The sequence below is a fragment of the Budorcas taxicolor genome, chromosome 7, assembly GCF_023091745.1.
Source record: "Budorcas taxicolor isolate Tak-1 chromosome 7, Takin1.1, whole genome shotgun sequence".
Lineage (NCBI taxonomy): Eukaryota > Metazoa > Chordata > Mammalia > Artiodactyla > Bovidae > Budorcas > Budorcas taxicolor.
The window spans coordinates 22627754-22640666 of NC_068916.1; the positions used below are offsets into that span (position 1 = coordinate 22627754).

The 12913-nt window shown below is 39.7% G+C and overlaps 1 protein-coding gene across 1 annotated transcript in view; it reads left to right on the top strand.

Moving 5' to 3' along the window:
- MEIKIN (meiotic kinetochore factor) overlaps positions 1 to 12913 on the top strand; it is a 140354-nt gene that overhangs the window by 32532 nt on the left and 94909 nt on the right. The window contains exon 7 of the mRNA XM_052643481.1: positions 6960 to 6999. Within this exon, the coding sequence (XP_052499441.1) occupies positions 6960 to 6999 (40 nt within the window). The remainder of the gene's footprint in view (positions 1 to 6959; positions 7000 to 12913) is intronic.

Genomic DNA, 12913 nt, shown 5'->3' on the forward strand with positions numbered 1-12913 from the left:
CTCGCCCTCTGTCGTCCCGTTCTCCTGCCCTCAATCTTTCCCAGCATCAGGGTCTTTTCAAATGAGTCAGCACTTCCATCAGGTGGCCAAGGTATTAGAGTTTCAGCTTCAATATCAGTCCTTCCAATAAACACCCAGGACTGATCTCCTTTAGGATGGACTGGTTGGATCTCCTTGCAGTCCATGGGACTCTCAAGAGTCTTCTCCAACACCATGGTTCAAAAGTATCAATTCTTCGGTGCTCAGTTGTCTTTATAGTCCAACTTTCACATCCATACATGACTACTGGAAAAACCACAGCCTTGACTAGATGGACCTTTGTTGACAAAGTAATGTCTCTGCTTTTCAATAGCATGTATCTTTTTAAATTAGAATTTTCATCTTTTCTGGGTATATACCCAGGAATGGGATTGCAGGATCATACGTAGCTCAATTTTAAGTTTTTTGAGGAATCTACATACTGTTTTCTATAGTGGCTACATTTTAATTGTGGGAATTTACATTCCCACCAACAGTGTAGAAGGGTTCCTTTTCTCCATACTCTCTCCAACATTTTTTTGGATATACTTTTTCATGATAGCCATTTTAACAGGTGTGAGGTAATACTTCATTGTGGTTTTGATTTTCATTTCGCCAATAATTAGTGATATTGAGTGTTTTTCATGTGTTATGCCTAGGAGTGGAATTGTTGGGTCATATGGTGGTTTTATGCCTAGTTTTTTAAGCAGTCTCCATACCATCTTCCATAGTGGCTATATCAATTTACATTCCAACCAACAGTGCAAGAGCATTCCCTTTTCTCCACTGTCTCTCCAGCATTTATTGTTTGTAGACTTTTTGATGATGGCCATTCTGACTGGTGTGAGGTGATACCTCATTGTAGTTTTGATTTGCATTTCTCTAATAATGAGTGATATTGAGCATCTTTTCATGTGTTTATTCGCCATCTGTATGTCTTCTTTGGAGAAATGTCTGTTTTGTTTTTTTTCCCACTTTTTGACTGGGTTGTTTGTTTTTCTGGCATTGACTTGTATGAGCTGCTTGTATAGTTTAGAAATTAATCCTTGTCAGTTGTTTCATTTGCTATTATTTTCTCCCATTCTGAGGGTTGTCTTTTCACCTTGCTTGTAGTTTCCTTTGCTGTGCAAAAGCTTTTAAATTTAATCAGGTCCCACTTGTTTACTTTTGTTTTTGTTTCCATTACTCTAGGAGGTGGGTCATAGAGGATCTTGCTTTGATTTATGTCATCGAGTGTTCTGCCTATGTTTTCCTCTAGGAGTTTTATAGTTTCTGGTCTTACATTTAGGTCTTTAATCCATTTCCAGTTTATCTTTGTGTATGGTGTTAGAAACTGTTCTAATTTCATTCTTTTACATGTAGCTGTCCACTTTTCCCAGCACCGTTTGTTGAAGAGGTCTTTGCCACATTGTCTTTGCCCCATTGTATATTTTTGCCTCCTTTGTCAATGAAAAAAAGATACCCATAGGTGCATGGGTTTATTTCTGGGCTTTCTATCTTGTTCCATTGGCCTGTATATTTCTGTTTTTGTGCCAGTACCATACTGTCTTGATGAATGTAGCTTTGTAGTATCATCTGAAGTCAGGAAGGTTGATTCCTCCAGTGCCATTCTTCTTTCTCAAGATTCCTTTTGCTATTCGGGGTCTTTTGTGTTTCCATATGTTTGTGAAATTTTTTGTTCTAGTTCTGTGGGAAATGCCATTGGTAATTTGATAGGGATCTCATTGAGTCTGTATTTTGCATTTGGTAGTATAATCATTTTCACAATATTGAAACATGGAACATGGAATCTCTCTACACCTGTTCATGTCATCTTTGATTTCTTTCATCAGTGTCTTATAATTTTCTGTGTATAGTTCTTTTGTCTCCTTAGGCAAGTTTATTCCTAGATATTTTATTCTTTTTGTTGCAGTGGTGAATGGGATTGATTCCTTAATTTCTCTTTCTGATTTTTCATTGTTAGTATATAGAAATGCAAGTGATTTCTGTGAACTGATTTTGTATCCTGTGACTTTGCTGAATTCACTGATTAGCTCTAGTAATTTTCTGATAGGATCTTTGGGGTTTTCTATGTACACTATCATGTCATCTGCAAACAGTGAGAGCTTTACTTCTTCTTTTCTGATCTGGATTCCTTTTATTTCTTTTTCTTCTCTGATTGCTATAGCTAGGACTTTCAGAACTATGTTGATTAACAGTGGTGAAAGTGGACACGCTTGTCTTATTCCTGATGTTAGGGGGAATGCTTTCAGTTTTTCACCATTGAGAATAATGTTTGCTGTAGCCTTCTCATATATTGCCTTTCCTATGTTGAGGTAGGTTCCTTCTGTGCCCATTTTTTGAAGAGTTTTAATCATAAATGGGTGCTGAATTTTGTCAAAGGCTTTTTCTGCATCTATTGATAATGTCGTGCGGTTTTTATCTTTCAATTTGTTAATACAGTGTATCACATTGATTGATTTGTATATATTGAAGAATCCTTGCATCCCTGGAATAAACCCAACTTGATCATGGTGTATGAGCTTTTTGATATGTTGCTGAATTCTGTTGGCTAAAATTTTGTTGAGCATTTTTACATCTATGTTCATCAGTGACATTGGCCTGTAGTTTTTTTTGTCTGTGTTGTCTTTGTCTGGTTTTGGTATTAGGGTGATGGTGGCCTCATACAATGAGTTTGGAAATGTTCCTTTTTCTGCAATTTTTGAATGAGTTTTAGAAGAATAGGCATTAGCTTTTCTCTGAACGTTTGACAGAAATCTTCTGTGAAGCCATCTAGTCCTGGGCTTTTGTTTGGGGGGAGATTTTTTTTTTATCACAGCTTCAATTTCAGTGCTTGTAATTGGGTTTTTCATACTTTCTATTTCTTCCTGGTTCAGTCTTAGAAGGTTGAACTATTCTAAGAATCTGTCCATTTCTTTCAGGTTATCCATTTTATTGCCAAATAGTTGTTCATAGTAGTCTCTTAAAATCCTTTGTATTTCTGCATTGTCTGTTGTAACCTCTCCTTTTTCATTTCTAATTTTGTTGATTTGATTCTTCTCAATTTTTTCTTGATGAGTCTGGCTAAAGGTTTGTCAATTTTGCTTATCTTCTCAAAGAACCAGCTTTTAGTTTTATTAATCTTTATTATTATTTTTCATTTCTTTCTGCTTGGATCTTTATGATTTCTTTTCCTTCTACTAGTTTTGGAGGTTTTTTTGTTCTTCTTTTTCCAGTTGTTTTAGGTGTAAAGTTAGGTTGTCTATTTGTCTATTTGTTGTCTGATGTTTTTCTTGTTTCTCAAGGTAGGATTGTATTGCTGTAAACTTCCCCTTTAGGACTGCTTTTGCTGCATCCCATAGGTTTTGAGTTGTCATGTTTTCATTGTCATTTGTTTCTAGAAATTTTTTGATTTCCCTTTTGATTTCTTCAGTAACCTGCTGGTTATTTAGAAACATATTGTTTAATCTCCATGTGTTTGTGTTTCTTAAGGGTTTTTTTTTTTCTTGTAATTGATATCTAGTCTCATAGCATTGTGGTCAGAGAAGATGCTTGATACAGTTTCAATTTTCTTAAATTTACTGAGGTTTGATTTGTGACCCAAGATGTGGTCTATCCTGGAGAATATTCCATGTGCACTTTAGAAGAAGGTTTATTCTTCTACTTTTGGATGAAATGTCCTGAAGATATCAATGAGACCCATATCATCTAATGTATTATTTAAGACTTGTGTTTCCTTATTAATTTTCTGTTTTGATGATCTCTTCACTGGTGTGAGTGACGTATTAAAGCCTCCTACTATTATTGTGTTACTGTCAATTGCCTCCTTTATGTCTGTTAGTGTTTCTTTTATGTATTGAGGTACTCCTATATTGGGTGCATAGATATTTACAATTGTTATGTCTTCCTCTTGGATTGATCCCTTGATCATTATGTAGTGTCCTTCCTTATCTCTTGTAATCTTCTTTATTTTAAGGTCTATTTTGTCTGATATAAGGATTGCTACTCCAGTTTTCTTTTGATTCCTATTTTCATGGAATACATTTTTCCATCCTCTCACTTTCAGTCTATATGTGTCTTTAGGTCTGAAGTGGGTTTCTTGTAGACAGCATATATATAGGTCTTATTTTTGTATCCATTCAGCCAGTCTATGCCTTTTGCTGCTGCTGCTAAGTCGTGTCAGTTGTGTCCGACTCTATGCGACCCCATAGATGGAAGCCCACCAGATTCCCCCGTCCCTGGGATTCTCCAGGCAAGAACACTGGAGTGGGGTGCCGTTTCATTCTCCAATGCAGGAAAGTGAAAAGTGAAAGTGAAGTCGTTCAGTCATGTCCGACTCTTCGCGACCCCATAGACTGCAGCCTACCAGGCTCCTCCGTCCATGGAATTTTCCAGGCAAGAGTACTGGAGTGGGGTGCCATTGCCTTTTCCGCTATGCCTTTTAGTTGGAACATTTAATCCATTTACATTTAAAGTAATTATTGATATATATGTTCCTATTGCCCTTTTCTTAATTGTCTGGAGTTTGATTTTGTAGATCTTTTTCTTCTCTTATATTTCTTGACTATCAGTTCAGTTCAGTTCAGTCGCTCAGTTGTGTCCAACTCTTTGCGACCCCATGAACTGCAGCACGCCAGGCCTCCCTGTCCATCACCATCTCCCGGAGTTCACTCAGACTCACGTCCATTGAGTCCATGATGCCATCCAGCCATCTCATCCTGGGTCGTCCCCTTCTCCTCCTTGACTATATAAGTCCCTTTAACGTTTGTTGTAAAGCTGGCTTGGTGGTTCTGAATTCTCTAAACATTTGCTTGTCTGAAAAGCTTTTGATTTCTCCATCAATATTGAATGAGATCCTTGCCGGGTACAGTAATCTTGGTTATAGATTTTTCCCTTTCAGTACTTTAAATATATCCTGCCATTCCCTTCTGCCCTGCAGAGTTTCTGCTGAAAGATCAGCTGTGAAATGTATGAGTTTCCCTTGTATGTTACTTGTTGCTTTTCCCTTGCTACTTTTAATATTCTTTCTTTGTGCTTAATCTTTGTTAGTTTGATTAGTATGTGTCTTGGTGTGTTTCTCCTTGGGTTTATCCTGTATGGGACTCTTTGTGCCTCTTGGACTTGATTGACTATTTCCTTTTCCATGTTGGGGTAATTTTCAACTATAATCTCTTCAAAGATTTTCTCATACCCTTTCTTCTTCTCTTCTTCTCTGGGACCCCTATAATTTGAATGTTGGTGTGTTTGATATTGTCCCAGAGGTCTCTGAGAATATCCTCTATTCTTTTCATTCTTTTTACTTTATTCTGCTCTTAGAAGTTATTTCCATCATTTTATCTTCCAGCTCACTGATTCATTCTTCTGCTTCAGATATTCTGCTACTGGTTCCTTCTAGAGTATTTTTAATTTCATTAATGGTGTTGTTTGTCTCTGTATGTTTATTCTTTAATTCTTCTAGGTCTGTCTTAATTGATTCTTGCATTTTCTCCATTTTGTTTTCAAGGTTTTTGACCATCTTTACTATCATTATTCTGATTTTTTTTTCAGGTAGTTTGCCTATTTCCTCTTCATTTATTTGGACTTCTGTGTTTCTAGGTTGTTCCTTCATTTGTGTAGTATTTCTCTGTCTTCTCATTTCTTAAAAAACTTATTGTGTTTGAGGTCTCCTTTTCCCAGGCTTCAAGGTTGAATTCTTTCTTCCTTTTGGTTTCTGCCCTCCTAACGTTGGTCCAGTGGTTTGTGTAAGCGTTGTATAGGGTGAGATTTGTGCTGAGTGTTTGTTTGTTTGTTTGTTTTCCCTCTGATTGGCAAGGCTGAGTGAGGTGGTAATCCTGTATGATAATGATTGGGTTTGTATTTTTGTTTTGTTTGTTGTTTAGATGAGTTGTCCTGGACAGGGTGCTACTGGTGTTTGGGTGATGCTGGGTCTTGTATTCAAGTGGTTTCTTTTATGTGAGTTCTCACTGTTTGATACTCCCTGGGGTTTGTTCTCTGTTAATCTAGGGTGTTGGAGTGAGTGCTCCCACTCCAAAGGCTCAGGGCTTGATCTCTGAAGTCCCCTGTGCTTGAGTTTCCTCAGTAGTCAAGAAGGAGTGGTGACAACATCTACTCTGAAGGCATGCTGTGCCACTTCTGCAGACCCTTTTACTGGCATCAAGATCTGTGTCCTCCAGCTGAAGTCATCCCTTAAAGTCAGCCTCCTTGATGAATAGCCCTCTCTCTTAGATGATCCTCTGGTGATTTGAAGATTTTGAAATCCGGTGGGACCTGTGTGGTCCTCCTGGGTCCCAAAGCCTTTCTTCACACTGTTTTGATGCCACCCTACATGCATGCAAGATAGTGGCCACCACAGCTCCATCCAGATCACACCCCAGGCACTCCAATGTGTCTCTGTGTAGCTAGACCAAGTCTTTGCCCAGAACCTGGTTCAGGCTGTGGTGCAGAGTGAGTGGGGCTGGGGTACTTCCCCTTTTGGATTGGGAAGAGCCATGAAGTTCTCTTTGTCCTGATTTTTGGCAAGCCAGCATATGTGTACTGCTTATTCCAGCCCTACTGTCATCTCAGTGGATTTCTGAGCAGGAAAGGAAGTTTGTCTCATGCACACAGGACCCCAGAACTGTGATGCCCAGGTTGGGCTTAACTTAATGCTCCCCAGGGGAAGGGTCTACCCACACAGATGTTTTATTTCATTACAGATTCCTCCCAGGGGCACAGGTCCTGACCTGATGCCTTCTTTTTTTTTTTTTCCATCCCAGCTGATTATGTGGAGATCCTTCTTGCAACTTTGTTTGTATAAACATTTTCCTGCCAGTTTCCAGTTAGTTTTCCATGAGAATTATTCCACATGTGGATATATTGTTTTATATGTTTGCTGTGGGAGGTGAACTCCATCTTCTCGTATTCTGCCATCTTGATTCCCCTCCCCTGAATTATATTCCTAATAGATCTTTTTTCCCCCTTAGGTACCTCTTCAGAAGACTATCAGAAATGCCACAGAAAAGTGTAAGAACTAACATTTTTTAAAGTTGTTGTGTTTTTAATGCTTTTTGTTCTCATAGTTATATAGCAAGTATGATTAGTAGCCCAGAAATTCAGGTGTTTGTTTATTCAGTATTTGTTGAGGACTCACTATATGCCAGGACTGTTCTGATTACCAGAGTATATTTTCTATCTATCCATCTGTCTGTCTGTCTGACTATATAATTGTTGTAACAAAATTGATTAGAAACAAAATTTCTGCCTTAATTGAGTCCACATTCTAGTTGGAGGATATTAACAAGAAATTGATAAGCAAGTAAATTTATACCATGCTACTGGGGCTTCCCTTGTGGCTCAGCTGGTAAAGAATCCGCCTGCAATGTGGGAGACCTGGGTTCGATCCCTGGGTTGGGAAGATCCCCTGGAGAAGTAGAAAGTCTACCCACTCCAGTATACTGCCCTGCAGAATTCCATGGGGACTGTATAGTCCATAGGGTCCCAAAGAGTCAGACACGACTGAGTGACTTGCACTTTCACTTGGGCTTCCCTGGTGGCTCAGAGGGTAAAGTGTCTTCCTGCAGTGCAGGAAACCTGGGTTCGATTCCTGGGTCAGGAAGATCCCCTGGAGAAGGAAACAGCAACCCACTCCAGTATTCTTGCCTGGAAAGTCCCATGGATGGAGAAGCCTGGTAGGCTACAATCCATGGGGTCGCAAAGAGTCGGACATGACTGAGTGACTTCACTTCACTTTATATGGTAATAAATGCTATGGAGAAAAATAAAGCATGATTGGGGACTACAGCGTATTAGGGTAGATTGGCCCTTTTAAGTATTGTGGTCAGAGACTCACCATTGAAAAGGTAGTATTTGAGCAGAGACATAAGAAGTAGATAGACCAAGCTGTGTAATTCATTGGAGAAAAGAACATTCCAGGTAGAGGGACTAGCTGGAGCCATACCCAAGGCAGGAAGGCTTGGGCTCCTGGTGTGAAGTGAGGCAGAGTATTGAGTTAGGAGATAAGTGAGAGAATCAAGATGCCAGATCATATAAAGCACTTTAGGCAAGTACAAGTGAATTTTAAGGCTGTTGAATGGTTTAGAAGGATGATGTAATATGGCTTATGTTTTGAAAGAATCAGCCTAGCTGCTGTGTTGAGAACAGACTATGATAAGGCAAAGGATTAGGGAAATTATAGTTAGGAGAATACTGCCCTAACTAGGCAAGAAATATTGGACTACAGACCAGAGTGGCAAGAGAAGAGATAGTAAGAGGTCAGAGTTTGGATATATTTTCAAAGCAGGGCTAACAGAATCCACTGAAGTGAATGGGGAAGTATGAAACTATTCCTGAGGATGGTCATGCCTCATGATTTACCTGAGACAGTCCCAGCATGTACCTGCTATTGTGACATAATCTTTAATAGAGCTGACTTTTACTCTCAGAAAGGTCCCAGTTTGGACAAATCATCGCTGTAAATATAGATGTATAGGCCAGAGGTGGGGGAGAAGTGAAGTTGGGTCTTGAGAGTGTCTGGGACCCATGAGTTGTCTCTGAATTTTTACTCATTTGTGCTGCAGGTTTCAAGCCTAGTTCTATACCTGGGCTGGACTCTACTGATAAAGTCATTGATGAACTTACAGCCGTTTTTTGGGCCTGAAGTTCTCCATTGCTGATTCTTCCTCACCTTAGCTTTCATTACTACCCTAAACCCCTTAAGTCTCACTGAAGTTCTCCACCGAGACTTTGACTTCATTTTCTTTCTGCAACCTTCATGGTAAACTCTCCTAGACACAATAGTCCTATGCCAGGTATTTTGGTTCTAAATTTGACCACCTTCTCTGCATTGCCTTTGGTTTGTGAAAACTTTTGAACTAGCAAGATGTTAAATGTACTTGCATGTAGTCTTAGAGTTTGGAAAGTGACCTCAATAGATGAGAACAAAATAAAATGACAACTACTCTATCCCCCATTCTGTGTAGAATGATGTATGTCAAACTTGTAATAGATGAGATCAAAACCTAATTCTTTCATCATTAACTCATCACCAACCTCCAAGTTATTTTAAAAAAGAATAAGAATGCACTGAGAGGATGAAATGATTGAGAATGTTTATGTTGATGTTTGGCAGAAACCAACAAAATTGTGTAAAACAGTTATCCTTCAATTAAAAAAAATGAATAAATTTTTAAAAGATGTTTATTTCTTTGATAAGAGTTGATGGTGTCATATGCAAGGAGAGAAAGAAACTTCTCCCTCACTACAACACAAGAGAAGAAGCCCCCAGAGAACCATTTGGAAAGTTCAATATGTATTCTCTGGAATTTGGTTTCTGACTCACATCTGGAAAGGTTCAAAGCAAGGTCAGTTAGATGCTGTGGAGTGGCTGATAAAGAGGACGCTAGATATATTTTCAGAGTTTTGCACAGCAAAGATTTGTGCATATTGCCCAAATGTCAGACATAGATCCCGCAGAAGGGATCATCTTGAAAGGGATCATGTCCAGTATGACTTCTTGGAAGAGACAAAATAAACTTGACTGAAAGAGGTTGGAGGGACTTCCATGGTGGTCCAATGGTAAGACTTCAGGCTCCTAATGCAGGGGCTCTGGGCTCAAGCCCTGGTCAGAGACCTAGATCCACATGCCGCAACTAAAGATCCTGCATGCCACAGTTAAGACCTGGTGCAGCCAAATAAATAAAAACTTTTAAAAACACAATGAAAAATGTATTTTAAAAAAACAAGGCTGGAAATTGTATCATCAAATGCAAAATCTGAGACCATCATAAAAGCAGCAAGTGAGAGCGTCCTCAGTTCAGTTCAGTTCAGTCGCTCAGTCGTGTCCGACTTTTTGTGACCCCATGAATCGCAGCACGCCAGGCCTCCCTGTCCATCACCAACTCCCGGAGTTCACTCAGACTCGCGTCCATCGAGTCAGTGATGCCATCCAGCCATCTCATCCTCTGTCGTCCCCTTCTCCTCCTGCCCCCAATCCCTCCCAGCATCAGAGTCTTTTCCAATGAGTCAACTCTTTGCATGAGGTGGCCAAAGTACTGGACTTTCAGCTTTAGCATCATTCCTTCCAAAGAACACCCAGGGCTGATCTCCTTCAGAATGGGCTGGTTGGATCTCCTTGCAGTCCAAGGGACCCACAAGAGTCTTCTCCAACACCAGACTTCAAAAGCATCAATTCTTTGGCGCTCAGCCTTCTTCCCAGTCCAACTCTAACATCCATACATGACCACAGGAAAAACCATAGCCTTGATTAGACGGACCTTTGTTGGCAAAGTAATGTTTCTGCTTTTCAATAGGCTATCTGGTTTGGTCATAACTTTTCTTCCAAGGAGTAAGCGTCTTTTAATTTCATGGCTGCAGTCACCATCTGCAGTGATTTCAGAGCCCCCAAAAATGAAGTCTGACACTGTTTCCCCTGTTTCCTCATCTATTTGCGATGAAGTGATGGGACCAGATGCCATGATCTTCGTTTTCTGAATGTTGAGCTTTAAGCCAACTTTTTCGCTCTCCTCTTTCACTTTCATCGAGAGGCTCTTTAGTTCCTCTTCACTTTCTGCCATAAGGGTGGTGTCATCTGCATATCTGAGGTTATTGATATTTCTCCTGGCAATCTTGATTCCAGCTTGTGCTTCTTCCAGCCCAGCGTTTCTCATGATCTACTCTGCATATAAGTTAAATAAGCAGGGTGACAATATACAGCCTTGACGTGCTCCTTTTCCTATTTGGAGCCAGTGTGTTGTTCCATGTCCAGTTCTAACCGTTACTTCCTGACCTGCATATAGGTTTCTCAAGAGGCAGGTCAGGTGGTCTGGTATTTCCATCTCTTTCAGAATTTTCCACAGTTTATTGTGATCCACACAGTCAAAGGCTTTGGCATAGTCAATAAAGCAGAAATAGATGTTTTTCTGGAACTCTCTTGCTTTTTCCATCCAGCAGATGTTGGCAATTTGATTTCTGGTTCCTCTGCCTTTTCTAAAACCAGCTTGAACATCTGGAAGTTCCTGGTTCACGTATTGTTGAAGCCTGGCTTGGAGAATTTTGAGCATTACTTTACTAGCGTGTGAGATGAGTGCAATTGTGTGGTAGTTTGAGCATTCTTTTGCATTGCCTTTCTTTGGGATTGCAATGAAAACTGACCTTTTCCAGTCCTGTGGCCACTGCTGAGTTTTCCAAATTTGCTGGCATATTGAGTGCAGCACTTTCACAGCATCCTCTTTCAGGATTTGAAATAGCTCCACTGGAATTCCATCACCTCCACTAGCTTTGTTCATAGTGATGCTTTCTAAGGCCCACTTGACTTCACATTCCAGGATGTCTGGCTCTAGGTGAGTGATCACACCATTGTGATTATCTGGGTTGTGAAAATCTTTTTTGTACAGTTCTTCTGTATATTCTTGCCACCTCTTCTTAATATCTTCTTCTTCTGTTAGGTCCATACCATTTATGTCCGTTATGGAGCCCATCTTTGCATGAAATGTAGGGAAATTTTACCTTGAACCCTTCAAAATATAATATTTAAGGTTTGAAAGAGTCAGCATTTGGTTATCTGTCATGCTCAAAGGGCACCAAGGACATGTTACAATAATATCAATTAAGATCAGGATAGACCTTTCCTATTTTTTCCTACAATTCCTTCCTGCTGCTCCAATGCCAGAGAATCCTAAAGAGTAGTTAACAAATGGGGGAGGAAAAAGAACAAAAAATAGAAGGGGAAAAAAAAACTATAGTTGCTTTCCTCACTTCAGGAGTCTAACTCAGAGCTAGGTTGGGAAAAGGAAGAGGTTTAAATTAAATAATAAGAGTTTGGTGTTGTGATATTATGTATTTTAGTTGCTCAGTCATGTCTGACTCTTTGCAGCCCCATGAACCATAGCCTGCCAGGCCCCTGTCCATGGGATTCTCCAGGCGAGAATACTGGAGTGGATTGCCATTTCCTTCTCCAGGGGATCTTCCCAACCCAGGGACTGGACCTCAGTCTCCTGCATTGCTGGCAGATCCTTTACCATCTGAGCCACCAGGGAAGCACTGTAACTGGTAATCTTGCTTTAGTACTTAAGTCCCAGGTAACGATGTGCTCATTTGTCTTTGCTTTGCAGCCAAGTTCTGTGATTTACAGTTATCACAAACCTGGCACGGGAGTTTCTGCTTGTTACCCCAGTGCAGTTTTGGAAATCCAAAACAGTTTCCCTGAGCAATCTTCCTGAGAAGCCTGTAGAAGGTGACATTGTCCGCTTTTAGCCACTAGATGGTGATAGTGCAGAATCCAGGTTTTCTTGTGACATATTCTGAAGACATCCAGCAGGTTAAAGAGGCTAAAGTAATGAGGAATGTTTTATGCTGTTAATATGAGTAGACAGGCTGAACGGTAGGTAGGCAGTGAGAGCAAGCTCTCTGTGTGGGCATGGGTAACACACCCTCTCTTCAGCAGGCATCACCATAATAGTGCAGTGCTTCTCAAGCTACTTGTGCTAAAAGGCTGGGTTTTTATTTTCAGACTGTGTTTCAGTGCCTCTAGTTTTGAAGAAGACTTAATAGTGGGGTTTTTATTACCTAAAAGTGTGTGTTTATTACCGGAGAGTACCACAAATACAGTAGAATACACATGAAATTTCTTTTGGGGGCAAAAAAGTACTATTTTTGACAGGATGAATTTATTGTATTTGTATTGTATTGTATTTGTTTCTTTTTTTTCCTATTTTTACAATTGAAGTATAGTTGACTTACAGTGTTGTGTTAATTTCTGCTGTGCAACACATTTATTCGGTTTTACATACATATTGTTTTTTAAGTAGTATTTTCCTTTATGCTTTATCATAGGATATTGAATACATTAGTAGTTCTCTATTCTATACAGTATGTTCTCTATGCAGTTGTTTATTCATTCAATATGTAAAAAGCTCACATCTGCTAAGCTCACCCTCCCACT